At 54.2% G+C, this 26,999-nt stretch overlaps 1 protein-coding gene across 5 annotated transcripts in view; it reads left to right on the forward strand.

The window, feature by feature from the left end:
* Positions 1–5: 5 nt before the first annotated feature.
* Positions 6–26,999, forward strand: part of ZMYM3 (zinc finger MYM-type containing 3) — a 28,864-nt gene continuing 1,870 nt past the window's right edge. Inside the window, exons 1-24 of one of the 5 annotated variants that reach the window (XM_048075087.2) lie at positions 1,092–3,708; positions 4,959–5,178; positions 7,501–8,397; positions 8,926–8,969; positions 9,375–9,447; positions 10,283–10,574; positions 11,002–11,179; positions 11,606–11,818; positions 12,423–12,573; positions 13,155–13,270; positions 15,298–15,384; positions 15,596–15,746; positions 16,330–16,502; positions 16,926–17,091; positions 20,853–20,911; positions 21,445–21,613; positions 22,232–22,347; positions 22,529–22,703; positions 23,237–23,383; positions 24,224–24,327; positions 24,718–24,886; positions 25,007–25,158; positions 25,580–25,694; positions 26,668–26,922. In XM_048075087.2, coding sequence (XP_047931044.1) covers positions 7,515–8,397; positions 8,926–8,969; positions 9,375–9,447; positions 10,283–10,574; positions 11,002–11,179; positions 11,606–11,818; positions 12,423–12,573; positions 13,155–13,270; positions 15,298–15,384; positions 15,596–15,746; positions 16,330–16,502; positions 16,926–17,091; positions 20,853–20,911; positions 21,445–21,613; positions 22,232–22,347; positions 22,529–22,703; positions 23,237–23,383; positions 24,224–24,327; positions 24,718–24,886; positions 25,007–25,158; positions 25,580–25,694; positions 26,668–26,922 — 3,988 coding nt within the window. In that variant the 5' untranslated portion in view covers positions 1,092–3,708; positions 4,959–5,178; positions 7,501–7,514. Of the gene's footprint in view, positions 121–338; positions 662–1,091; positions 3,709–4,958; positions 5,179–5,208; positions 8,398–8,925; positions 8,970–9,374; positions 9,448–10,282; positions 10,575–11,001; positions 11,180–11,605; positions 11,819–12,422; positions 12,574–13,154; positions 13,271–15,297; positions 15,385–15,595; positions 15,747–16,329; positions 16,503–16,925; positions 17,092–20,852; positions 20,912–21,444; positions 21,614–22,231; positions 22,348–22,528; positions 22,704–23,236; positions 23,384–24,223; positions 24,328–24,717; positions 24,887–25,006; positions 25,159–25,579; positions 25,695–26,667; positions 26,923–26,999 lie in introns of those variants that run through there. The other 4 variants (XM_067004778.1, XM_067004776.1, XM_067004777.1 and 1 more) reach the window with 4 other exon arrangements.

Consider the following 26,999-nt stretch of genomic DNA (forward strand, 5'->3'; position numbering starts at 1 on the left):
GCCCGGCCGCGCTGTCACTCACCGCCCCGGGGAGACGGCTCCAGCTCCGGGGAGGCGGCGGCGGTGGCGACGGCGGCCGGGCTGGGCCGCTCCCCCCCCCCCCCCCCAGTCGGTGCGCAGGTAGAGGCCGGGGCGGCGCGGCCGGGCCGGGCCCCCGGGGGCGGCGGCGAGAGGGTTAACGGGGGGGGGGGCAGCGGGGCGCCAGGTCCGCTCCGCGAGGTCCACTCCGCACTTTGCGGGCGGCCCCGCGGGCACCGAGGGGCTCGGGGCGCCCCGCTCCGACCCACCCTCCCCCCCCGCCCCAGCCCCAGCCCCCGGGGCTCGGCTCCGCGCTGCCGGTTCGCGCGGTCCCGCTCCGCCGCGGGGATCCACTCCGGGTTTTCCATCCGCCCGGCGGAATCCGGGCTGCGAGCTCCGTTCCCGGGCTGCTGCTCCCGCTCCGCGTTTTGGAGGCCGCCGCCTGCGAGCGAGTCTCGCGAGCCCCAGCCCCGCCGCGGCCAATGGGGACGCGTCCCTCGCTCGGCGCGGCCAATGGGGAGCTGCCCCCGCCCCCCCCCGGGCCGCAGCGCGCTGAGGGCTCCGAGCGGCGCCTCCATTTAAAGGGGCCGCGACCCGAAGCCGGGCTGTGGGCAGAGCGGGCGGCGCGGCGCCGGGCAGCCAGGTGCGGGCGGAGCCGCCCGAGGGCGCCTCCCTGCGGGCAGCGCGGGGCGGGGGCGGGCAGCGGGGGGGAAGGGGGAGGGGGGCTCGGGGCGCGCGGCGGTGGGCCCGGGGGGGGGGGGGGGCGGGGCAGGGCAGGCGCGTGCGGCGCGGGGCCCCCGCAGGATGGGGGGCGGGGCTAGCGCTCGGCGGGAGGGGCGTGGTCTGCACAAAAGGGGCGTGGTCTGCACAAAAGGGGCGTGGTCTGCAGAAGGGGGGCGTGGCCCGGCGAAAGGGGCGGGGCGTGGCAAAAGGGGGCGTGGTCTATAGAAAGGGGCGGGGCCGGGGCGGCCCCTCCGGTGGCGCCGCTGGGGGGCGCCCTGGGGCGGGGGGCGGCGGGGCAGGGGCTGGGGCTGGGGCTGGGGCTGCGGGGGGGGAGCCCCGGGGGCAGGGCCGTGCCCAGGGACAGGGGCAGCGGGGCCCTGGGAAGGGCCAGGGCTGGGGCTCAGCCCCCCCCCGGGTGTGACTTCCCGTGCGTTAGCTGTGGTACGGGCGCTTGGTGCTCAGCGCCGCTGGGGTGCGGCACCCCCGTGGGCGCGGGTGTGCTGGCGGCGGCAGTATGGGGGGCGGATGGGATCGCCTACGTGACAGTTAATTTTGGTATCTTAATAAAGGCCGTGCTGGGCCATTTCGCTGTTTTTGGTCTCGGCGGGGTGCTCAAAGTGCAAGCTTCTCTCCCTGCTGCCACCCCGAGCACCCTGCCGGTGCCCGAGCCCGTCGCTGCCAGCCCCGTTGGCCATGGGCTCCGCTGGCGGCCCCCACGCGGGGTCTCTGGGCGGGAGCAGTGCCCTGCACAGCGCGGCCTTGCTGGGGGGGCAGCTCCTATTGCTGCGCGAGGGTGGGGCAGCCCAGCGCTGAAATCCCGGCCTGGGACCCAACTGGGCAGGGAGCTCGCTGGGGAATGTGGGACTGCCCGGCAGGCTGGCAGGATGGCTCGCCGTCACGTCCCCTGTTTGGGACCTGCAGGGCTGCTTAAGGGGAATTGCATGTTTTGCCCTCAGAGGGGCACCCTCCCTGAGACCGTGCCCCGTGGTCTTCTCCCGCTTTCCCTGGTAGTAAGGCTCGGTCAAAGAACCATAGGAAGAAAGATCCAGGTTGGGAGGGACCTCGGGAGGTCTTAGGAAGAGATGTGGGGGCGTCCCTGATGGAGGAGCACGCTCCTGTTTGTTCTGGAGTTTACTGCTAGCGCAGAGGTGCTGGATTACCAGCAAGTAATGCTGAGACCCGAGGAGCGCAGCCAAGTCTCTTTGAAGTGTTGCAAGGAGTCTTCTGGTCAACCCAATTCCGGGCAATTCTGCAAGAATCCAGAAACCTGTCCTTCCTTTTGCGCGGAGCTGAGATGAGGTTTCTGGAAGGCACGCTCAAAGTCTGGCTCGGTTGGCCCTGCCGTTGGGGAATTTCGGGGACCCCGCGGGGTTGTGCGGCGCCGTGCGCTCTGTGTCGGAGGGTTTGGCGTGGTCGCTGCTGCTGTTTGCTCTGGGCGAGCCGAGAGAACCGGTAACACGCTGGGAGAGCGCCGTGGGCAGCTGTCCCCCGAGCCCTGCCTGCAAAGGGCAGGCTGAGGAGCTTGGCCAGCGACGCCGGCAGTAGCTGCGGCTGACTTGAGGAGAACTGCTGAACGCTGCTGTAAACCCTCTGACTTGCAATTTTACATACCGCTGGGTCAGTTGTTTAAGTAGGCAATCGTCTGTGGTGGTGATCGTGTAATAGCTATCTCTGGGTTTGTTGAACCTTGACTTCCAGCCTTTGGAGCATTCCCGTGCGTTTGCCTGCTTCTCCAAAGAGTCCTTTGCTATACATCTTTGTGTTTTTTTTTTTCAGATGGGTCGTGTTGCATCTCCCCGTTTCTTTCTATAATGAAATAGGTTTACCAACGGAACGTGCTTTCTAAATGATGACTGATTCTTGAAACGGCGGGGTTCTTCTATTACTGGGTCAGATGTGTTTTGGTTTTGTTTTTTAAGCACCTCAGCTCTTCCAGTATGTGTCTGCGCGTGTAGGCGCGCTACCAAGGAGGCGATTGCCATGGTCCATCGCGGTGCTGTGTGGCAGCAGTGATGGACTGCACGGCACCGGAGGCGCTGTGCTCTCTGAATGCGTTTTGGGCGGCCAGGTGGGAGCGCAGGGCTGCCCCTCCAAAACCGCCAGTGAATAATGAAATTGTTTCTGCTCCTTTCCAGAGAATTTTGACTGGGCTGAAACCTGGTCCGCGGTAGTATGCTTGGTTCCCCGGTGATCCTTCATAAATTAATTTGCTTTAAAATGAGTTAGGCAATCTGTAATAAATGTTTGCAGTGCTTAAATCTGGAAAGCCATAAGCTGCCCAGGTAAACTCAGATAGATTGCAACAATGAAGTTAGCCTTTGGCGTATTTGTCATTCGAGGCTCTGTACTTAATGAAGATCTGTGGCCTAAAACCATGCTGGTAGGACGTTATATTATTTCCTTAATTTTTTATTGACGGAGCCATGTATTGACCGCCGTTGTTTTTGTCAGGAAATACTAGTTTGGGTGTTACAATTTATTCTAAAATTTGGTGCCAAAATGAGAATCTCCTTCAGAGCTCTCTGCTCAGGTCTTACAGAACTCGTAGGTAGGAGCTAGCTGGAATTTTCATTTAAGTGTCTTAATGATCCTAGTTATTATTTAATGCTTTCTGTATACCAAATGATCTCTAGCGAAAAAGGTAAATACTTCAGCCTTCAAAATCTTTAAAACCCGAATCCGTATCCAGCGACAAGCCTGGGAGAGGCACCCAGGCAGGCGCTGTCGGCTTGCTGGGGGAAGGCAGTCGCTGGTAGCTGTGCTCTTCTGTGGGCCTCCGAGGCATTCACCTCATGGTGAGGGAGCATCAGCAGTATTTTTTTTCTCGCTGTCTGATTTTAATTAAATCTTTGATGGTAGCTCCTCGTTTTTGCAGGTAGGCCGCGTATTCCCCTGCTAATAGCTGAGTAAGGACACTCGGATGTGGAAGATGCGTGCAGGTGCAGCACCAGTGGTGCCTTTAGCAAGGTACATAAAGCCCCAGCTATTGCTTGGAGACTTGGGTATCCCGACAGAGATGGATGTGACGGTCAGAGCTGCGCCCTGCGTGCTCGTGGAGGACCCTCAGCAGTCCTGTCGCCTCTCCGGAAACTCTTGCACCTGAGAAGCGCTGTGCTTCGGGCTGTCGTGCAGGGGGCTTTGCTCTGAACCTGATCTTCCCAGGGATATCCCATGCTGAATATTCTGGAGAGGACGGTGCTGAGTCCCAAGTGAGGGGTTTCCAAACATCCGGTAGGGCAGTCTGTGTAAACGTGCAGGATTTCGGCACGCTGTCTCCTGTTTTTTTTTATGGAGTCACCTTCCAGTGTACTCCCCTCCTTGCCAGGTATGTGGCTGGAAAAGAGGGAGATTTCAGGCAGACCGATGACCGGAGCCCAGTGAGTGATCTGTGCGTTAGATAGTCCTGGAATAAAAAGGAGATGAAATGTGGTGGATCAGTTCAGCATCTGCCAGAAACAATAAGCTATTATTCATCCGTCAGAGGTAGTGAGAAGAGACCTTACCGGGAGGTAAAGCTCACATTCAGCCGGCAGCATAACTCACTGTGAAGCTCAGCAGAAAGTCCAGATGAATCTGAAAGCCTGGGGCAAGCGAAAGAAGCAGTGTTTCTTACCTTGCTGCCTGCAGCTGGGCAGCTCTAATTTTCTCGGGTTGAGTTCAGCTTCAGAGCAACCCACGGAGCTGTAAAGCATCCTTCTCTCCTGTTCTACGGGCTGCCTTCTCGATCCTCATCAGCCGGCAGTTGAAAGTCGCTGTAAAGACTTTGCTGTCAGGGAAACAGAATTTCAGTGATGGGCAGAAGCATTCCTTGCTTTCCCACCCAAACTGCTTGCGGCATCGTCACTTCCTGGGGTCCATCTCCACACGAACTCTATCAGCTTTTCCAGATTTTTATAAGTACATCAGAAGTCAGCACCCATCTGTTTCTGCGTCTACTTGTCACGGAGCTCTGCTGCAGCAGAAAAAATATTTTCTAAAACAAAATGTTAGGCTGCAGAAGATGTCACAATGGGAACTTTTGGAGGCCCAAAGTATAAATTGGTCCAAAGGGGGATTAGTCAAATTCATTGAGGATTTGTCCGGTACAGCCTCTTAGCAGTGATAGTCTCAGTGCAGCTCGAGCCAAGCAGTTCTTCAGCAGCCGATTGCCGCTTGATCGGAGGATGCCCTGAAGAGGAGTTGTCCAGTTAGTTATGTTTCTCATACTCTCTCCCCAGGTACCCACTCTTGGTGTGAATAGAAATGGGATGCTCGAATAGATGGATATTTTGCTTGGCTGACTGCGGCAGTCCTTAGCTTTGCACACCCTGCGAAGATGTTTCGGGCTGTTCACCAGAATGTGAGCTGTTCTGCTGGGGGATTCGGACAGAGCTGATGAAAGAGGACAGGAGCTTGGGCACACAGGGCAAGCACTGTGCTTCCAACCAGAACGTGCAAGTGAGTGGTCCTGTTGTGGACTCTTAGGTCTTTCTTGTCCGCATATCTTTCCCACCACATACCAGTATTTTTGGGGTTGACTTAACCTGCAGAATAGTTGTTCCCTTTAAGACCGTAGTGCTGGTCAGTGTCGTCACCATTAAGTTTGTCAGAGTCTCGTCTTGCATCATAACGCCCTAGTGCACAAAGCCTGAAAGCCAGCGTTAAGGTATGCTCGATTGAAACCAGGTGCTTTCATTTTTTTGGTAGAGCACGCAAGTAGCATGGCGAGTTCATAGATTTTCATAGATTGTTGCTTGCATTATCCTCTAGGAAGGAACACCAAAATGGATTTCTTACGCTCCAGGGATCTCTTTCTACTAGGCAAAGACTAGGCCAGCTGCAGGTAGCAAACACTTTAGGAGTATCACCTCTCTGGTTCGTTGCAGACTTGCACAAAAGCGTATAAATGAGCTTGCCTTACTCATCCGAGTGGCTCAACCTTGCTGCTGCTTATTGTTCTAAGGTCTGTTGTCCCGCACCCGGATTTCCAGACAGACATCTCTGAGAAGGAGGCGTTGTTTGTATTCAGAGCGGCAGGAAGCATGTTTGTCTGGAGAGGATTCTCACCTGCTTCAGCTTCTTATGACCTTTCTTTCAAATGTCTTTACTTGTGTTTCACTCTGTTCACCCACCCTAAAACGCACTTTAGACTTTGCATTGCTCTAGGATTAGCTCATTCTGGAAACTTTTTGTAACTAAAGAAAATTAACGGAATAATCAGTCTTTATTGGTGAAACTTGCTGAGACTCTGAAGAAGACAACTTCTGTAGTTTCTGTTTGTGACTGGGGGAACAGTGCTTATCTGTCACTGGAACAGAAAATGCTGCTGTGTTTTTAGATAAAATAAGGAGATAATGACTTTGAACTCCAGCTGTAAGGTATGATTTCTTCAACTCCTGCTTAAATGAGGTTCAGAAGTTGGGTACGTTTCTGTCCAAATATTTCGTGTTTAGTTCTGAGTAAACCATTAGCGAGTAAGACTCGGTTGTCCTTTCAGGATATAATGGAAGAACTGATCAGCTATCACAGTGAAATTACTTCAGGCCTCCTCCTTCATAGCTGTAGGTGTATTATGCTCACGGTAAGCCCAAATAGGCAGGAATACTGAACATTCGGGGTTCAAAACAGTGCCAAATTCAGGATTAGGATGATTCTAATAGGGGAATAGGTTGGTGCCACATCTTTTGATTACAGCGCCTTCCCTGTAGTGTCTAGGTACAGCCTGTTTTGGGGACGTGATGCTACATCAAGCCTTACCGTGCATCACCACAGGCAGGCTCCAGCTCCCTTTCCCTCTTCAGGCTTTTCACCTGTCCCTTTGCAGGGGTGTGGTTCGTTGTTAGCCAAAGGAATATAAAAAAGGAATATAAACGCCTTCCTGCCTCACCTCGTGGTCTCGCCCTTCGTGCCTTGTGGTGATGTTGACTGGAGGAGCTGGGCTGCAGCTTTGTCCATCTGGCGGTGGTAAATGGCAGCACACCTCCCTGCGCGAGTGCTCCGTGCCCTGCCGAGCCACACTGGTCTTTCTTCCCAGCTGCGCGTTGTGTGCTTGTCTGCTTTGCTACTTGTTCTTCCTTTCCTACCCCTTCTTCATGCCACTCTTCAGGATCCCCCCCCGGCATTAACTTCATTTTTTTCCAGTTGTTCTCTGAGTGTTGGCCCCCATAGTTATGGCCCCAGGCTGTCGTTAAGGGGTAACGTGGATTGTATCTGTCCCCTGACAAAACTCCTGCGTTTTGTCATGTGGCGTCTTGTTCAAGGCCCGGACTACAGAGCCGTAAAGAAGTTCTTCCTGCCTCGGTGTTTAAGAGAAGATATATTTTAGAAATAAAAGATGGGTTAGCTGTGTGCTAACAGATCAGGAGAAAGGACAGGCCGGATTATTCGGGTCTGGTGAGATGTAGAGGAAGGCAGAGCAGGGCTTATTACGCACTGCAGAACAGCTGCGTGAAGCCTCCCGACCTGGTGCTCAAATCCTTTCTGATATCCCACTGTGTCCTTTAGCACAAGCAAGTCTGTTTGCCACGCTGCGGTGAGGGGTGTGGATGCTATAGAGAATTCTGAAAGGTTTACTTTGCCGAATGGCTGCATCTCGCTGCTGCTGTTCGGTTTCGGAGCTTTGTAACCCCACAGGCAGATGTGATTGACTTGCTGGGATGCCGGGTATTGCTAGCAGTCTTACCGGGCCTCCAGTTACTCCAGCAATGTTCAGAGGAGTGGGCAATTCATGCACCGTTAGTCTGTTTTCCATTAACTCGCAAGTCTCTCTCTCGTTTCCAGTTGTCATCTTCTAAATGGATTCCAGTGAGTTTTCGGGATCTCTGGACCCCCTGTCTCTGCCTGACAAACCACTTATTGGCGATCTTCCTGCTGACATGGAGTTTGGGGAAGATCTCCTGGGCTCCCAAACAGCTTCTACCCAGGAGGCTTCAGTTCTTCAGCCCCCTGACTGGGATCAATCCAAGCAGATGACCGCAGACGGAGACTTGGACCTTCTAGTGAAGGGAGACAGCCTGTCTGAACTAAACAAACCAAGTGACCTCAATCTAGATAAACCTAGTGTCTTGGACATGCTGGAGAAACCCGGTGTCTTAGATGACCTGGATAAAACTGCTGGCTTGATGGAACTAGATAAATCAGAGGGTCTGGACGGGCTGTATAAGGCACAGCCTTCCCGGGATGCGGAGGATGGGCCGGGGGACTCCTCTGCCCTCTCTAGAGAAGCCCTTGTTCCGGAAACGTGGAAAGAAGGGGAAGATGCACCAAAAAATGGTTCTGGGGACCTAAAGGAAGATGGTGCCGCTGCTATTCCTGCACCGTCTGATGACAATGCCCCTGAATCGCCCCCACAGCCCGTTCCTGACTCTGGAGACCTCAGCAGTGCCCCAGCCACGGAAGAAACCACAGCACAATCCTTAAGTCCGCCAGCGGCCCCTGCACAACTCAGTCTTAAACAGTCAAAAAAGACGAGGTTGAAGGCACCAAGGAAAAGCTCACCTGTGCAGAGGGAAGGGCTTGCAGGGGAAGCAGAGGTGGAGCTGAGCCCGGACAACAGCACAGCAGCTCTGCCCCATGAGCCCGCGGAGGAAAACCAGGCGGAGGGAGGAGATGATAACGGGAACAACTCCCTTAAAGACAGTAGTGTACCAAAGGCACAGGAGGCTGTGCCACCAGCAGGTAGGTTGTTGGTTCTGCAGAACTTGGCTTCCTGTAGCTCAGAAGGCTGCAGTCTGAAGTTGGAGGCTGTTCTCAATTCCAGCTTTCCCTATCTTCCCCTGCCATGGAAATCGTTGATGCTGCTGATGGGCTAGGTGTGGAAAAAGTGTCTCGCCTATTAGGAATAATGTTCTGGAAGCTGTTCCTTTGGTGCACACAAGCTCTCACTCTGGTTTTCGTAGCTTTAACTTTGATTTTTAATGTTTGTGTCAGCTAGGAGCTCCCCTGATACAGCTGCTGCTGTAGATCATCTTAAGTCACACTCCTCATCACTGGAGTCCTTCCTGGAGTCAGGATCCAGGAGAAGATGTTTCCCATAGGCAAAGTCCCGCTGCCCGGGCTGGCCATCCTCAGGAGATGCTCAGTCTGCACAGCCAGACGCAGCTGGAGGCGGCTGCCCAGCCTGCCTCCCCACGTGCAGGGAGGTCTCTCTTCTGTTGGAGAAAAGCAAGATGTGAGATTCAAGTTTCTTCTGTGCTTCTGTTGCAGGAGAAGGCCTGTCTGGGAAGGGAAGCGAGACGCCAGCTGAGAAGGTGAGGAGAATGCAGTCAAGTACGTATGCTGCCGGAGAACTGAGGGTGTCTGGCTGTTGCCAAACTCACTGAGAGACGCTGGCTGTCTGGTCACCGCTCTGAGAAGGAGTTTGCACGTCTCCAGTGATGGAGTGGTCCCTGCGTGTGCTGCCACTGTGCTGTACATGTGGCTTCAGCATCTCTCTCCCTGCCACCCCCAGACGGAATGTCATTCCCATAGGCCTGCTTCCCCCTCTCCCTCCCCTCTTGCCGTCTCTGGTCAGGTATCCATGGAGTTTTTTCCTTTTTCAGCCTAGTCATTGGGAATTCAAAACCCAGAAGTCGAAACTGCGCTGTGATCTGAGATATTTATCCACGGTTGTCCTAGCAGATGGTTAGTCTAAGTATTTTCTGAATGTCTTCTAGGAACAGAAAAGAAGTGAACGAGCCAGAAGATCAGAAACTGCCAGGCCTGAAACTGTGAACTCCTCTGAGAGCAGTGAGTAATTGGGGCTGGCCGGTGCCTGCCTTCAGCCAGAGCGTGAGGCCTAGGCCCAGCACGGGCAGGCAGTTTGTGTTGCGAATAGGATGGGGGTAGGGACTCTGGAGCTTTCATACAGACTTCCCTGTTACACAGGACAGGTCCCTTTGCCTGTGAGTTTTCATTTCAGGGTACTTGCCTTGATTTCTCAGTGCCTTTAAGTTGAGGAGAGGGTTGTAGGATTTTTACAGTGGTTTGTGGACAAGCAGCAAGTAATAATAGGATGAGGCTCTGGGGGTGTTCCCAGGAAATCCATCTTCCATCTCCTTAGCCCGGACTTTTCTTCCTTTGCCTCTGTGCCGTGAGGCTGTCTGAAGGAAGGTTGTGTTTGGGGGACTTCCCTGTGGAAGTACTTGAAATCTCTGTTCTTTGAGATGCTGAATGTTGCACTGACATTCCCTAGCATTTTTCTGTTGGTCCTTTCTTGTCTGCCTGTACTGGAGAAGTGTCTGGCGATCCAGCTTGTTCCTTTTAAGGTTTACTGGTTCTTGGAGGGCTTTCTGCTGTAACTGTTCACACTTGGGGCATCTGCTCTACCTTGGAGAATCATGACTTTTCCTCCAGAGGAATTGTACTTAAGCCCAGTTTGCTTAAAGACCTTCTGCCTCATCTGGGATTCCAACAGAGTATCTTTTCAGGGTCCCTTTATCGTTCTAACCAGGAAGATAGAAAGCATGTAGAGGGACTGCAGCAAGATGACCCCAGAAAGCCCCAGCATGCTTCTCATGGAAGAACTTTCTGTCTCAGTCCCTAACGGGGAATTTCTGTGCATCTTCTGCCTGCTGCTTTGCAGTTCCAGTCTCTGATGAAGATTCTGACGCGATGGTGGACGATCCCAACGACGAGGATTTCGTTCCTTTTCGTACCCGACGCTCGACGCGCATGTCCTTACGCACGCAGATGGCTCAGCGAGCCGCCCGCTCTACTGTCACCAAGATGACGTGTGCCAACTGCCGGACCCCTCTGCAGAAGGGCCAAACTGCCTACCAGCGTAAAGGGCTCCCTCAGCTCTTCTGCTCCAGCTCCTGTCTCACCACCTTCTCAAAAAGGCCACCTGGCAAGAAGATATGCACCTTCTGTAAAAAGTGAGTGATCATTCCCCTTTCCTCAGTGATCCTGTGCTTGTGAGCCCACTCACTTGCCCCACAGCCCTCCCTGCCAGTACCCATCCCTGTGACCCTCATGCTTCCTTTGTCGCCCACATCACTCCTGTCCGCTGCCAGGTGTTGCCCCATGTCTTCTTTCACGCACTGTGTATCCCATCCTCCCTCCACCCCCTTCACATTATTTATTGTTTCTACCTGCCAGGCTTAGTGCCTGCCTCCCCTCAAAACAACCTCCTGCATGCTTCATCTTCAGGCACCGCCGCTCTGGGCTGGAGCAGAGGCTGCTGTGGACCAGTTCTTGCCACCTCCTTGGGATAACAAAGTCCCTGCACCGCAGCATGCCACCCCACCCTTTTGTGGCAGGACTGGTGTGTCCCTGCACTAACATATTTCTTTTGATCCCCAGGGAGATCTGGAACACCAAGGACTCTGTGGTTGCCCAGATTGGTTCAGGAGGCTCTTTCCATGAGTTCTGCACCTCCGTCTGCCTCTCCCTCTATGAGGCCCAGCAGCAGAGACCAGCACCTCAGTCTGCTGACCCCTCAGACACCATCCGTTGCAGTGTCTGCCATAAACCTGGTGAGGTAAGCAAATGCCTTCTCTTTTGCTTGTCTCAGATCAGGCGCTTGTCACCTGCAGACCTTGGCCCTGCCTGGGACCGTGGCTGGGCATTTGCTGGGTTCTCCTGACATGTGAGGCCTCAGTCCCTGAGCTGCCTCGGGCTCACTCCCAGGTTCTGCCTTGTTGCTGTGAACTAGCCCTTATTCCCAGAAATATGGCTTCTGCTTCTCCCCACCCTGCAGAGTGTTACTTTCTGCCCCTCCACCCTCCCAGTTGCTTTGCTGGCTCTTGGTGAGAAGCCAGCTTGAGTTGACAGCAGCTTCCAATAGGGAACTCGCCTGGGTGTTAATGTAACAGCCCATTCTCCCGAGGGCTGTGGTAGTGGCGTACACGTGTGGGAGGGAGCCCCGTGGTGTTCTGAGGGAGTGACAGCAACGATGTCTCTGCAGATCCAGCACGAGGTCAGCAATGGGAACGTGGTTCACCGCATTTGCAGCGATGCCTGCTTCACCAAGTTCCGAGCCACCAAGGGGCTGAAAACCAACTGTTGTGATAACTGTGGACTTTATATCTACAACAAGGGCTTGCCCCTGGAGTACCTCTTCCACGAAGGCCAGCAAAAGCGCTTCTGCAACTCTGCCTGTCTCAACAGTTACAAGAAGGTGTGTGGAGTCAGCTGCCGGGGGAGAGGGGAGAGGGGGCTCCTCGGTGGGTACACATCTCCCTCGTTCAGTTTGGCACAGGACACTTTATGCAAGAGCAGGCAGCTTGAATCCCCTTGGCCTTTTATTGCTGACAAAACATCTTTAAGAGACTGCTGTGGAGAAACTCTGAAGCAGGCAAATAGAAGTTAGTTACACTGCTTGGGGCCCATCTTGGACCACAGGTCAAACACTCAGATCCAGCTGGACTGTGCAGTTACACTAGGAAATGCAGTTAGCATGAGATGGCTTCTTTTGGATGCCTCCCCAGAGCTTGGCTGTATCTGTTCCTCTGTGGTCTGAGCAGGCTTCACTTAACTTGTCCTGATAGGGCTGCCAACTTCTGTGTTCCTGCCAGGGTACCCCTGAAATGAGAAGCAGAGGTGCCAAAGGTGGCTTTTTTCTACCACCTGAACCTGCAGACTGTGAGCCTGGCTCTCACATCAAGTGTTCCCTTCAGGAGAGCTGCCCTGTGGTGGATGCTGTAGTGGGGTGGAGTATGAGGATGGGACCTCGCCGGCTGTGATGGGCTCCCTGGCAGCTCTGTTCTGCTCTGTGTTTGCAGAAGAACACCCGAGTCTACCCATGCATGTGGTGCAAGACGCTGTGCAAAAACTTCGACATGCTGCCCAACGTGGATCGCAGTGGCAAGATGGGACTGTTCTGCTCCATTTGCTGCACTACCTCCCACAAAGTGAAGCAGTCAGGCTTGGTTGGTAAGGGCGCTCACAGGGATTCAGTCACCTCTCCACTCTTAACTCCTTCCTTTGTGCTATTTATTGCTTGCGGATGAGACTGGAAAGAAGGCATGTTGCTCACCTGGGAAGGTGTCTGGGGAGGAGTCCAGGGAGACAAGTGGAAGGAGACGTGGAGAGGGAGTGACCCTGCAGTACGTAGCCGTTGTAACTCTGAGGGGATAGTGTCCATCGCTGTTCTTGAGAACGCAGGAAGCAGTTGTAGTACTGTGTTGTGCTGGAATTGCCCTTTCCATTGCACAGAGTACCAGGGTGTCCAGGACTGCGTATGGTCTCTGTTGACTGGTACAAGTATTGCAGTCTGTTTTATCCAAATTTCTGTAGAGCCAGGATCACTTTCTTGAATCAGTCTGCTTTCCATCCATGTTTAATATTTCTGTCCTAGCAGAAGCTGGTGCTCTTAGTTTCCTGGTGTTCTTGTCCCTTCCCTTCTGGTAATAGCTTTCCAGACTGAGGATGAGTGAGTAGCTTGCATGCCATCCTCAGAATCCAGTCCCACGTCCTTTGCTGCTGGCCTCACCAATTCCTGTCTGTTTCATCAGGTCCCCCTAGACCCTGCAGCTTCTGCAGAAAGAGTTTATCTGAACCCTGCTATTACAACAAGACAGACCGGGTTGTCTACCAGTTCTGCAGCCCCAGCTGCTGGACCAAATTCCAGGTACTGAAAAATCCTTCATGCTGGGCTGGGCCCGAGAGCTCCTGCCTCTTTTCACACTTAGCAGAGGCTGCAGCTTATTCAGGCTCCTCAGGGAGGGTCCGTAAGAAAGTCTCTGCTGGAGCACAGGAGTTCCAGTGACTGTAGTTGTCAATTTCTTATTCTTGGCCCTACCTCCCCTCTCTTCAGCTGAGATAAGGCTGGCTGTAATTATGTCCTGTCTAGCAGCTTACGCCCAGTGGGAGTGCAGCACAGAGCCGCGCTGCATGAGTGGTTTGGGACATAGTGGCCTTCCAAGGGTACAAGCAAAAGCACAAATAAGCTAGCAAAGCACCATCAGCACCTGCTAGCATGGAAAGAGGCGGAGCTGCACTCTGAGCCAGGTATCACCAAGGAACATAAGTCACCTAGGTTGTGTTGTCTAAAAATTTACAGCCAGCAGGCTTGGAGGCCTCATGTCTTAATAGTCCTCAAAGGCTTGACTGATACTTTTCAGTCTTCTGGTGTTGAGTGTTAGCATTCGTGAAATGTTCATGGTATTCAAAGGCAACTGGAAGAATATTAGTTTTGTACAGTTGTCAAAGAACAAAGCAACAGCCAGGAAGACCTGGGAAACTTAGGCGAAGACATGCCTTGGGCAACCGAGAAAACTTAGAGAATCTAGAGGTAGAGAGTTAGTTACTGACAGTGGCAGTGTTTTCTTTTGTGGTTTTTGTTTGATTGTTTTTCTTTTTTTTTCTATTTCTTCTTCTTTTTCTTTTTTTTTTTTTCTTGATAAATCCTTGGTGTAATCCTTTGAGATCACAAACTGTGGGTAAGGGTAGCTGAAGAGTCTTTATAGGTGTAGACTTCATAAAACACTTGAATTCTTGCCATGTAAAATCAGCATTGTAACACGTGAGTAAAGCCATGCATAACCTGGATTAGGTGACGTCTTACTGGCAGATCTCAGAACACACCTGCCAAAAAAACACACTGAGGGGAGTGTTTCGTGATGTCTTCTTGGGGATCGGTATTGATATCAATAATATCAACACCTTCATTAGTCATCTGGAAATAACGTCAAAGTAAGCAAGATAAAATTTTGCAGATGAAACAAAAAGCGGTGAAGTGTTAACTCATGCTGAGGTCAGGGCAAAGCAAAGCAATTGGATTGTTTGACAAGATGGGTTCCTCCTAACGTGTACTTAAATGCAGTTCAGTGCAAGATCCTGTATCAGCCTTACTCAGGTAATGTGAGGTTGTAAGTCCTGGAAAGTAAGGACTTTGAAAAGGCTCTGTGATTGCAGCAGATAAGCTATTAAGCTTGAGTGCCTCAGTCTACAGTTAAAAGTTTGGGGCCTAGGGAGGGAGCAAAGGATCTGCCTAGAATGAAGCACAGATAGGAAGGATATTCATCCAATGTCCACATTTTTAATGTTGAAGAAAAATAGGGAGAGTACTGAAAGAAGCTGCAAAACTACAGTGAGCCTTGAAAAATTGTATGTACAGAGGCACTTGCAGAGCACCTTATCTTATCAGCAACAAAACCAGATTGTTTTATTAATAAATGTATCTGTGTGGACAGGACCTCAAGTTCTAAATGGCTCTTTAATCTAGCAGAGGAAAGTGGCATGAGAATGCCTACTTGAATTCTGAAGTTACGTTACCCTGAAAATAGGAACTAGGCACATGTGCTTCGAGATCTTGTAGAGAAAGTCTCAGGAGAGGTAGCAGAGCCCCTATCTCTTAACGTTTTCAAATGCAGAGGGGTTGCAGCCTGAAAGCTTGCCTACCTGAGCTGGACCCAGTACAATGGAAGCAAAGCGAAATTACTCAAGAGTCCTGGAGATTACTCCAGGAGCTTGAGATATCCTCTGAGGGACTGACTGTGAGTCACTGACAGCGGCAGCCAGCACAGGTCTGACTGGGGCAGGCGAACTACTGTGATCAGTGGAGCAGGCAGGACGGCTGGAGGCAGTGCAGGTTGGATTCGGATGCTTGCTGCCCTCTGTGCCTCTCCCTCCGTCAGCTGTCTTTGTTTTCCGCAGCGCACCAGCCCGGAAGGTGGGATCCACCTGAACTGCCATTACTGCCACAATCTTTTCAGTGGGAAGCCGGAGATCCTTGACTGGCAGGTGAGGATTTTCCCCGGGGAGCACGTTGAGGCTGAGGCCAACCCCAGCGAGGACCAGAGAGCTCTTCCTCTTCTTGCCCAAAGGAGAGCCCCTTCTGAGCCAGTGCTACGAATGCCTCGGCTGCAGAGACCCACAGTCTTGCTCTCGCTTCCCCGGGAAGCGTGGGGACCTCCTGCCAGCCGGGCTGACCTGGTGGCGGTCTCTTTGGCAGGACAAGGTGTATCAGTTCTGCTGCAAGGACTGCTGCGAGGATTTCAAGCGGCTGCGTGGGGTAGTGTCTCAATGTGAGCACTGCAAGCAGGAGAAGCTGCTGCATGAGAAGATCCGCTTCTCTGGGGTGGAGAAGAACTTCTGCAGCGAAGGTACTTGGGGAAGGCACGGGAGAGGCAGAGCCCCCGTGCCAGCCCTTGCTGGGGGAGGAGAAGAGAGCATGGAGTGGAGCAGAGGGGAGACTGTCTAGCCAGGCCCTGGGGCGAGAGCCTCGCCATGCAGTGAAAAGGGAGGACTGTCAGTGGGGATGGCTTGCTGTCCAGCCAGGCCCGAGGGCAAGATCTTTACCATTCATTGTGTCCTTGGGGAGGGCTTTCTCACAGCTTTTCTCTCTCTGGGGGCTGGGGAGACAGCAGGTGGCAGCTCCGCTCCTCCTGTCATCATGCACTTCTACGCTCTTGCGTCTGGGCTGGCCTGACCTGGCCTTGCCCTGCCTGCTGGGTTCCTGCACACAGGAGGTTGGAGTCAGACTCTTCCTAGAAGCATAGAGGTGAGAGATGGCAAGTCCCCATGAGGTCCCATCTTATCCCAGCCCCAGGGGCCAGTGCTGGATTGTTCCCTACAGTGTGTTGCGTGTGCTCTGTTGTCTCCGCAGACCTGGATTGTGGTCATGTTTGGGTCAGGGAGGCCCCCAGTTTATCCTGGGAAGGTTTCACTCCTATTGTTTCTCCGCAGGGTGTGTGCTTCTTTACAAACAGGATTTCACCAAGAACCTGGGCCTGTGCTGCATCACCTGCACCTACTGTTCTCAGACCTGCCAGCGGGCGGTCACCGAGCAGCTGGAGGGCAGCACCTGGGACTTCTGTAGTGAAGACTGCAAAAGCAAATACTTGCTCTGGTACTTCAAGGTCAGTATTGGCACTGGCAGTTTGTGCTAAGTGCTGTGGTGGGCACGGCACCCAGATAAGTGGGCATTGCACTGAGGAAGCTCGCACTGCTGGAGTCTGGCTGGCACTGCTGCGGAGAACCTGGCACTGCTGGAGTCCTGCCTGGCAATGACGGGACACTGCTACGGGGAAGCTCACGTAGCTGGAGTCCCCAGCTGATCCTGCCAGAGCACTGCACTGAGGAAGCTCACAGTGCTGGATCCGCGGCTAGTGCTGCTGTGAGAAGTTCGCACCGCTGGAGACCCCGGCTGGCACTGGCAGGGCACTGCTGTGGGGAAGCTCACAGCACCTTGCCATGTGCACCTTTCACTGGAGAGTTGTGTTGCACTCGGAGGGGGTGTGGTTAGTTACTCGTTGTTTCTCTCCTGCTGATGCGGGCTTTAGGCAGCTCGGTGCCATGCCTGCAAGCGTCAGGGGAAGCTGCTGGAAACCATCCACTGGCGAGGGCAAATCAAACACTTCTGCAACCAGCAGTGTCTGCTGCGATTTTACAACCAACAGAACCAGCCCAACCTGGACACGCAGAAGGGGCCCGAGAGCCTGCTGAACAGTGAGTAGGAGGGAGGGAGGGGACCTGCATAGCTCAGTCTGAGAGACACAGGGAAGACTGAACAGCGAGGGGTGGAAGCTTCCTGCCTGGGACTGGATGAGACGCTAGGGAACAATCCTGCACTGGCCCTTGGGGGGGGAAAGGACGGAGTGGGACCTAATGGGGCTTCTCCATCTCTAACGTCTATGGTTCTATGACACACAGGGCCCAGACGGGAGGAGCCGGTGCCAGCGTGCTGCCTGTAGCTCACACTTAGCGAGGATACTCAGGGATTTAATGGGCGACTCCATCCTCATGTTGCCAGCGGAGAGCTCGATTTACAGGGTTAGGGGACAGCGTGGCTTGGCATGATAATCCACCTGCAGCCCCACACCACCTCCGAGCTGTGACCTTCTCAGATCTCATAAACTAATCAGGATTGGGCCAGGTCAGTGCTTGGATGGGAAGCATTCAAGGAAAACGCAGGGTGCTGCAGGAAGTGGTGCTGGTGATGCTGTAGGTGGGCTCTCCTCAGCCAGAGCTGAACCTAGACCGATCTTGAGGGAGCGCAGAGCCGCTGGAGGCACTCTGTCTTGCGATGTTAGATTGGAGTCCTACCACTTACCCAAAGATCGCTGCAGCTTTGGGGAGTTGCCAACCCCGTGTCCCGGATAACCCCATTCTGCATCTGTGGAGTTCCAGCTGGAGAGGAGATTTTCACTGCCTGTTGCCCCATTTCCTATCATTAACTTGAGCCAGTTGCTTATGGAAGATTGCAAAGTGCTTTGGGGTCCCTCAGGACGGAAGGTGCTCGTAGTGAGAGTGACAAGACATCGCATGGCCCTCGGACACTCGCATAGTCTCACTTTGCTCGGTCTTCCGTAGGCCATGATCTTCTAGGTAATCTGATGTAGTTAACAAAATGCCCGCAGCTTGTGGTATGACTTCCTTCAGCACATCAAGCTTCGACAGATACCGCTATCGCAGGCTAAGTGCTTCGCTGCCCCCTGGGATTTCGTGAGGTGTAAAACCCTGACTAGGGCGTGCTGAGGAGGGGAAACCAAGAGGAAGACCTTCCCATGAGAGACCTCATCCTCCGTCCCCAGGCTCTTCCTGGTGCCTCTCTCCTGACAGCAGTGAGCTGATCACAAGATGGGGAAACCCTGGATGTCATCACTGCTTGGAGAGCACAGCAGAGCTGCTCTGCCAGAAGCAGCAGGTTCCCCCAGCCCGGGGAGTCCTGACCTGCCCTCCAAGAGCCATGCTCTGTAAAATGCCGTGCGAGGTGACAGCTCGAGTGACAGCACATTGGCGTGACCTGGATGAAAAACTGTTGGTTTCAGCTGGCATTGGGGTGTCCAGAGAGAGACTGCTTGGTGGGACACAGAGTGTCCTGCTGCCCCCGTGGAGGAAGAGGCATTAAGCTTGCCAGCTCCTGTAGCTCACTGAGTGATTCTACAGCCCTAGCTGTGCTGCTTGATTTGTCCTCTGCTCTCGAGGCATCTTACTTGTGAGGCACCAGTAACGCTGCTTTGGGGACACAGGCACAGCAAACAGGCCACTGCCTGACAAGGGAAGCATCTACTTCACACCATTAGGCCCTTGCCTCTTGGAGACTTGGACCACAAGACTCTCTTGAGTACCCTCCCCAACACCACTGACCGCAAGAAACAGCATCCCCCTCCACCGTGTCTCTGGAGGCCCGCAGGAACTTTGCTGTTAAGCCTGCGGGGCGTTGCCCTTCACTGTGTCACAGCTGCCTTTCTGTGCGTCCTGTGAGGCCGAGGACTCTGAGGGCAGCCGAGGAAATGCCCCTCAGCAGTGGTGAGCGCTCGGCTGAGCACAGTCTGCAGGCCTGGTAAAGGCACAGTGCAAGTGCCGCTGGTGGCGCTGGGCCCTCTCTGTGTTCTGGCACAGCCGTCCCCTGCCAGCTGTGGGACAGCTGTAGACAACCTTGCCCAGGGACTGTGCCGTTCTGGCCAGCTTGCAGCGGAAGGATGCTGGAGCCAGAGCCGCCGTGCGCTTACACAGAGCTTTGCTGCCCCGTGTGCTGTGCGGGGCGTTGCGGGAGGAGCAGCTTGCCACCACTGGTGAGGAACCGCTTTGCCTGCTCGTCAGGGCCTCCTGCGGATCTGGCAGCGGTGTTGTAAGCTGGTGAGGGACTACCTGGATTTTAGGTCCAACTTGGGCAGGGCTGCTGACTACTTGCTTGTTTTGTAGCCAGTGGTTGCCTAAATCCATTCATTCCTGCGATCAGGAATTCCTGCAGTGGCTGCTGCCAGCCTGGTGATCCTGAGGTTGCTTGCTGACTATAAAAGTGACCGTTCCTTTGCTGGGAACACAGTCTCTGTAAGAAGTGATTTAGGAGCTCCTGCCACAGAACTGTGCCCAAAGAATTCAAAGGGATCGGGCTCTGTATAGGGCTATCCATCTGGAGAGGAGAGAGGGCCAGTCGTCTTGGTTGGTGCAGTTGATACCTTGACAGTTCCTTGCTGGTGTTAGCATGAGAGTAAAGAACAAGCCGCAGCTTTCTTGAGAGCCTGGACATGTAGCGTGTAGAGCTTTGTGGGGTGAGGATCTTCTCGTTTCTTGCTGTTCTAAATCCTTAGCCTGCGAGACAATGACCTTTGCTTTTATTCTGCTTTAGCAGACTCTGCTTGTACTCTTCTCCATAGCTTGTCTTTCCCCCTTTCCCCATCCGTGTCTCCTGCTGCCCATCCACTTTGGACTGGTCACAGGGAGCTCTTGGACCCACTGAGACATGGCAGATGTGTGGCTGAATGTCCAGCTGGAGGCTAGGGAGTTTCCTTGAGCTGGAACTTGCCTGTCCCCTCTGTGGCAGTCACCAAATGGCTTTTGCTGTGCCTCCGTTTGCTGAAGAGCAAAGTTCTTGGGATTTCCTCGCGACGCAGGAAATTGCACAGTATAAATGCCAATGTGCTGATCCTTTGGGAGTCTGGGTTTTTCCCGGAGAACCTGTCTGTAGGAGGAGCAAATGGACCTGCCACTCCATTTGGGCGCCAACACTTGCTGCTTTCCTTGCAGGTGTCTCCTTCGTGCATGGCCCAGTTAGTCAGTGCTGCAGAAGGAATTCTTTTTCCCAGCCACGTGGGTAACCAGGGTTCACGGGAGACTTGGATGAAGGTGCTTTTAGCTCATCAGCCTCTGAGATGGGTGCAGGTGCTCTGCAAAGCAAGTGAGACAGAATTATCATCCGAGCCAGGATGATATGGTTACCATCTGAGGCTAGCGTCTGCCACGTGTGCCTCTTACCTGCTGGTGATCCGTTCTCTCCTGCACCCCTAGTGCTGGGCAAAGCTGTCTCTGTATTTTCTGGGATACCTTACAGCGAACTATTACCTCTGTCACCTTCTTCCTAGGGATCTCGAAGCACTTTGCCAAGATATTTGTAGCAGGGAGATGGAGGCACAGGGAGGGGCCATGGCTCGGTACAGCAAGCCAGTAGGCAGAGCTGGGAATAGAGCCCTGGATTCCTCTCTCCACAAGGGGCTGGGATTTCTCCTGACCTGCTGTGATGGGAATGGGGTGGACTGCAAGGGAACTCAAAATGACATGGCAATGACTTGATTTTGGAGTTGTAGTGTCTTCGGAGGTGCTAGGGCTAGAGATTTTTGGAATGACTGTTCCTGGAGCAGCCAGGAGCAGTTTCTGGGGAGCCTGTCACTGCCCTCTGGCCTGTGGCTGTTGCCACCTCCAGTCCCAGTGGTGGGACCTGTTAGCTGAGGAGCTCTTAAACTAAGAGTCATTGCTTTTTCTTGCAGGTCAGTCTTCAGAACCAAAACCACCTGCCTCTTCCCCGCAGAAGGCAGAGACTAACACGGTAAGGCCCGCTGGAGGTAGGAATTTGCAAGGTAGCATAAAGTGTTTGTCCCCAAAGAGAACAGATCTGCCATTGCTTGCGGAGATTTTATTTTACAGCCAGTGCATTTTAAGATGGTGGTGGCCTGGGCAGTGGGAGCTGATGCAAGCTGCTGGGGAGGGCAACTTCAGCACATCTCCTGCATGGGGGATAAATAACTGTTCCCCGACAATGAAACACAGACACCAGAGCAGACTGCCACTGTGGTGCTGGCTCCTCTTTGCATGGTGCCCCCCTGTGCCTGGGCATAATCCCCATCCCACTGAGTTCCCTGCTGCTGACTGGTGCCAGACTCCCTGCTGGCTGTTGCAGGGATCTCACACAGGTTTTGCTGCCTGCCAGCATCAGCTTGGCAGCCCTTTGGCCAAAAGTAGCCGTGGGAGCATGTGTATGTGTGCTGCGGGCTGCCAGGCTGCAGGAGGCTGGACCTGTGGTTGAGGAGAGGTGGTGCTGCTTTTGGTGGACACCAACCTCCTGCTTTCTGCGTTTCCTAGTTGTCAGCAAAGACCTCCTCAGCACAGATGTCTCCGGCCGCGCCGCCTCCCCCGCCCCCTCCAGTTCCAGCCACCCCTCGGAAGAACAAAGCTGCCATGTGTAAACCACTGATGCAGAACCGGGGTGTTTCCTGCAAGATAGAAATGAAGTCCAAAGGATGTCAGACAGGTAGGAAAGTAAGACACGACTGCAGGACTGAAGGGGCATTTTGGAAAGGCAGGTAGCATGTCCCTGCTCCAGGTGGAATGTGAATCCAGCTTGAAATGCTCTACAGAGCTGCTGGGTGTTCAGCATTATGCTGAGGAGAGTTAGGGATGTGTGGGGAACGCACGGAAAGGCTGGAGGTAGGGCACCCATTTCCAACAGCAGCAGGAGGAAAGCTGCAGAGAGCGCTGCAGCATGATCCCACCTCTCTTACGATATTCGGGACAACTTGTTTTCCTGTAGAGATCATCAGCTTGCTTGAGGGGCTGTCTGCTGAACAGGTTCCACTGTGAAGCTGCCATTGGGCACGTGTGTGTGTGTGTGATCTCTACCATATACAAGGCAACTAGACCTCTTGGCAGGACCACATAAGAGCAGGGCTTGCACCTTTGGCTAAGGCAAGCCTCTCTGGTTGCAGGGCTGCCTGGCTTGCTGCTGCTCCAGCTCTGCCCGTAAGTCACAGACGCTGGTGGCTGGAAAGGCTGTGGTGCTGGATGGCTGCGTGGGCATGGCAGTGCACAGCTCGGCTGGGTGGAGGAGCTGCTGGGAGCAAGCTCACTGACATACTTTTGCTCTTGTCAGAGGCTGACTGGAAGCCCCAGGTGATTGTGTTGCCAATCCCAGTCCCGATCTTCGTGCCTGTGCCTATGCATATGTACTGCCAGAAAGTACCTGTGCCTTTCTCCATGCCTGTCCCGGTAAGCGACACACTTCACCTGCTTGTGTTCTCTTACTGTCTCAGTCCTGCCTCGCTGCAGCCTTCCTGCTTCTCTGTTTGTCCTCTACTCCTGCCTCTGCTTTTACAGCAGTCGGCCGAGCCAGAGCTCCCTGCGGGTGCAGCATGTGTCTGATCTTTGCCTGCTGTGCTGCTGTCAACAGGTGCCTGTGCCAATGTTCCTGCCCACCACGCTGGAGAGCACAGATAAGATTGTGGAGACCATTGAGGAGCTGAAGGTGAAGATCCCCTCCAATCCTCTGGAGGCTGACATCCTGGCCATGGCAGAGATGATTGCGGAGGCTGAGGAACTGGACAAGGCCTCCTCAGACCTGTGCGGTAGGTTCTGCCATGGCTTGGGCTGGCCCAACAGCTGCCGTCGCGTGGGGTTTGCCTGCTCCGGGAGCCAGAGCATCTGCCCAGATTGCAGCTCTCCCAAAGCCTTTGAAAAGGAGAAGAGAAGAGCAAGCCCTCAACTACTGCTGAGGAAATACTAGGAGCAGGGAGCAGTGTTAGCCACTGACCCTTTTTGGGGTGCCAGGCTCATGGCACACATGCGTTAGTTTTTCACAAGGCTGTTCAGGCTCTTACCTAAAGCAGCTGCCCAGCCAGACCAGCAGTCCTGACCTCACAGATCTTTTTAGCTGGGGACTGCATTCCTTAAGCCCCAACGACTAGAGCCATGGCTGGGGAGAGGACAGAGGTGCAGTTTCTTGTTGTCCAGGGAAAGTTGGACAGTGCAGCCATTGTGGGGCTGCTCTGAGCCCAGGACCGTGCCCCAGGGAGCCTGACTTCGTTTCCCAGCTGTCACGGGGAAAACAGACAAAAGACTTTTTTGAAAATTGTATTTCTGATCTGCTTTTGCATTGCAGACCTGGTGAGTAACCAGAGTGCAGAGGGTCTCCTGGAGGACTGCGATCTGTTTGGACCAGCACGGGACGATGTGTTGGCTATGGCTGTCAAGATGGCAAACGTCCTCGACGAGCCAGGCCAGGACCTGGAGGCTGACTTCCCTAAGAGTAAGAGCTAGCTGAAGCAGGCATGCGGGGCTGCTCACGCTGCAGCAGGGTCCTCCTGCTGCCCTCAGCCCACCTTTGCCAACAGCGTTAAGACCTGTGTGAACTTACCTCCCCATGCCCTCTGACTGACCCCACTTGAGGCCAGGAACTGAGGGTCTTGCAGATGACTGCTCACAGCGGGGGTGAGACCACCACTTTTGAACAAGTCTGTGTTTTTTGACTAACCGACCTGCTGCAGACGTAGGTCTGTAGGGAGGGGGGAACGAGAAGCTCATTTTAACAGCACAAAGAGCAGGGCAAAGGTGCTGGCATGTTTACAGATCATGATTCCAGAGGATCCAGAAAGGCCTGAAAGACCTGGACAGGGCATGACGTCTTGGGAGATGGCAGAGTTGCCGAGTGTGTCTGTCGGAGGGCAGGAGGTGGGAAGGAGGGGCAGGGACACGCACGGCACTTCTGAGGCAGTATACTAGCGGCAGAGGACAGAGAATTGGGGTGCCTGTGCCAGGCTGTCACCAGTGCTGGCCTGGTGTGAGGGGATGAGGAATGTTCCTGAAGTGTAAAAAAAACCAAAACTGTCAGAAGGGAGAATTTTGGGTTCTGGTTAATCTGAGAAAGCTTGAGGCTCTGGCAGGTAAAGCTGTTTTCTTGGGCTGTGGCTAAATGTTCATGCCAAGCAGGGGTGGAGGGTGTGAATTGTTGGGCTACGTGTTCCCTCTATTTCTGGCTAAGAACCAGGCCAGAACAGTAATCTGGCTTAGACGTCTGCCTGCCTCTTACCTCTGCTGGGGACAGGATGAGGTGTCTGAGCCGAGCTCTTCTGCCTCTGTTTCCTTTCAGACCCTCTGGACATCAACCCCAGCGTGGATTTCCTCTTTGACTGTGGGCTGGTGGGGCCAGATGATGTGTCCACAGAGCAAGAGCTGCCTCGTGCTGTCCGAAAGGTGAGCTCTTAGTGGGTGCTGCCTGCTCAAAGCCGTGTGGATTTGGAGTGGGAGCTGCCAGCTGGGACGTACTCGGAGGTGAGGTGTGCTGGGGAGGTGGCACCCTCTCCTTTCAGGGCCCGCCTGGCCTATGGGCCTCTCTTCAAATGCAAGTACTTGTCTGTCACTTTGGAGGGGCCCTGGATGCCACATGCCATGTGAGAGCTGGCCTCTTTCCTGCCTGTGATCCTCATAACTAATGGGTCTTGTTGGCTGTCAGCAGGAGGATGCCTGCTGGCATGGGTATAGGCACCGTGGGAGGGAGCTGGCTGTCAGCAGGCCTGAGGAGTGGCTGGGAACCTCGCATCTGTCCCAGGTGCGTGTCTCATCTCACAGTGCATCTTTCTGCAGGGGCAGAAGCGTCTGGTGCTCTCTGAAAGCTGTTCCCGGGACTCGATGAGCAGTCAGCCCAGCTGCACAGCACTCAACTACTCGTACGGTGTGAATGCCTGGAAGTCCTGGGTGCAAGCCAAGTATGCAGGGGGAGAGACCAGCAAGGGAGAGGAGCTGCGCTTCGGCCGTAAGTGCCCTGGCTGTATGGGGTGGAGTGGCAGAAACCTCCCAGCAGCTGGGCCCCAGGTGTTGAGGTGCTCCTGACCTTGCAGGCTATTGTCTGAGGCTGCCGTGCTTGTTTCCACAGCCAAGCCCATGAGGATCAAGGAGGACATCCTGGCCTGCACAGCAGCTGAGCTCAACTACGGCCTGGCTCAGTTTGTCAAGGAAATAACACGGCCCAATGGGGAGCGCTATGAACCAGACAGCATCTATTACCTCTGCCTAGGCATCCAGCAGGTGAGGGAGGGCTTTTTGTCCTCAGGTCCTTCACAGCCAGACCTGGGGGGCAGATCTGGTGAGGGGAGCTCATTCCCTTTGTTCTGCCTTCTGGTGACCTAGGACAGCAACCCACCTGGTCCAGTCTTTGTTCCTGAGCGCAGTGGGTAGGGTGGCGGCTATGGCTTTGCACCCTTCCTGCACATCCTTGGGGAAGGCTGGGAGCTCTCCCCAAACCCTGTCCCTTCTTCAGCACCACGTCTGCTTTGTCGTGTCCTGGGGTTTCCCTCACAATTTTCAGGAGTCGGTGGTCTTGGGATTCTGCTCTGTAGCTCTGGCTGTACAAGGAGGGGCTGTGTGTGCGCACCCTGGGCTCTCTGGGGAGGGTTTGCACTCCAGGTGCTACCGTGTCTCTCCTGACTGTGTGTTCTGTCCTTTCTAGTACCTGCTCGAGAACAATCGTATGGTGAATATATTTACAGACCTTTACTACCTGACCTTCGTGCAAGAGCTCAACAAGTCCCTGAGCGGCTGGCAACCCACGATCTTGCCAAACAGTATGTGTCTCCACATTTCCTTGAATCACCACGCACATACCCTGTTTATGCTTCTAGCGTTGGATCCTGCAGTCAGATTGTGCTCCTCCAGCCTCGGTTTTCTTTCTTGGCATAGGCAGTGCTGTCCTGCTGTGTTTTGGGGTCTTAGTGTCCCACACGGACAGCAGAGCCAGCCCGGGTTATGCCTCAGCAACTTCTGTTGCCCAGAGTGAGGTTGGCTGGGAGCAGAGTATGACTGCTGTGTTTCCTGGGACAGTTTGAATTTTTACAGTAGTTCACTTCACAGTGATGTCTAAACCTTTGGCAAAGAGGATACCAAACCCAACAGGTGCAGTGGCCCATGCCTTTCCCTTCCCAGTCCGTGGGCGAGCCCTGCACACTGCTGAGTGTTGGCCATGGCTGCCGCGCTGCTACCTTGTGAGCAGACGGCCGTAAAGCTCTGCAGGAGCTTTTCATGATGCTGTGATCTGGGCTCCCTTCCCTGCAGTGTTTTGTCAAGTGCTGGTTCACAGATGCAGCCTCTCCCTCTGCATGTCAGCTGTTGAGGCAGAGGCCTTTGGCTCCAGACCCGTGTGTCTAGACAGGAACTGGCTTTTCTTTCACCTCACACAGTGTGGTGGAGCACTGACCTGCAGTCCGCTTTGTGGCCATCTATAGGGACGAGCTGTTAGGACTGATTCGGTTCTAGCTTGTGTTTTGCCTGTGCTATGGGACAGCTCGTGGCTGGGCAGAGCCAGCATCTAGATCCACTCACGGCTCTGGGGGAATAACCTCGTGGGGCAGTGGGTGTTGTGAAGCGTCAGCACCGAGCTGAGCTTGCCTGCGCAGGGTGAAGGGATTGCTCCAGGCCCACGTTCTCCAGATGCGTGGGGCTGGCTCCCAGCCATCGCTGGCAGGCACATTGTTCTAGTTCCCTCCTGAAAGAACACGAGGCCACTGTGGGTGTTGACCTGGTTCTTCCTCTGTGTTGCAGACACGGTTTTCTCACGTGTTGAGGAGGAGCACCTCTGGGAGTGCAAGCAGCTGGGCGTTTACTCACCCTTTGTGCTCCTCAACACCCTCATGTTCTTCAACACCAAGTTCTTTGGGCTGCAGACAGCGGAGGAGCACATGCAGCTCTCCTTCACCAACGTAGTGCGCCAGTCCCGCAAGTGTACCACAGCCCGGGGCATGACAAAGGTAGTGAGCATCCGCTACTATGCCCCTGCCAAGCAGAAGAAGGGCCGAGGTAGGGTCTGACGAAACATCTCTCTGTCCCTCTCCCTGCCCTCCCACCCCCCATCGTGTTCCAGCCATGATCCTATT

The sequence above is a fragment of the Anser cygnoides genome, chromosome 13 (assembly GCF_040182565.1).
Source record: "Anser cygnoides isolate HZ-2024a breed goose chromosome 13, Taihu_goose_T2T_genome, whole genome shotgun sequence".
In the NCBI taxonomy this organism is placed as follows: Eukaryota; Metazoa; Chordata; class Aves; order Anseriformes; family Anatidae; genus Anser; species Anser cygnoides.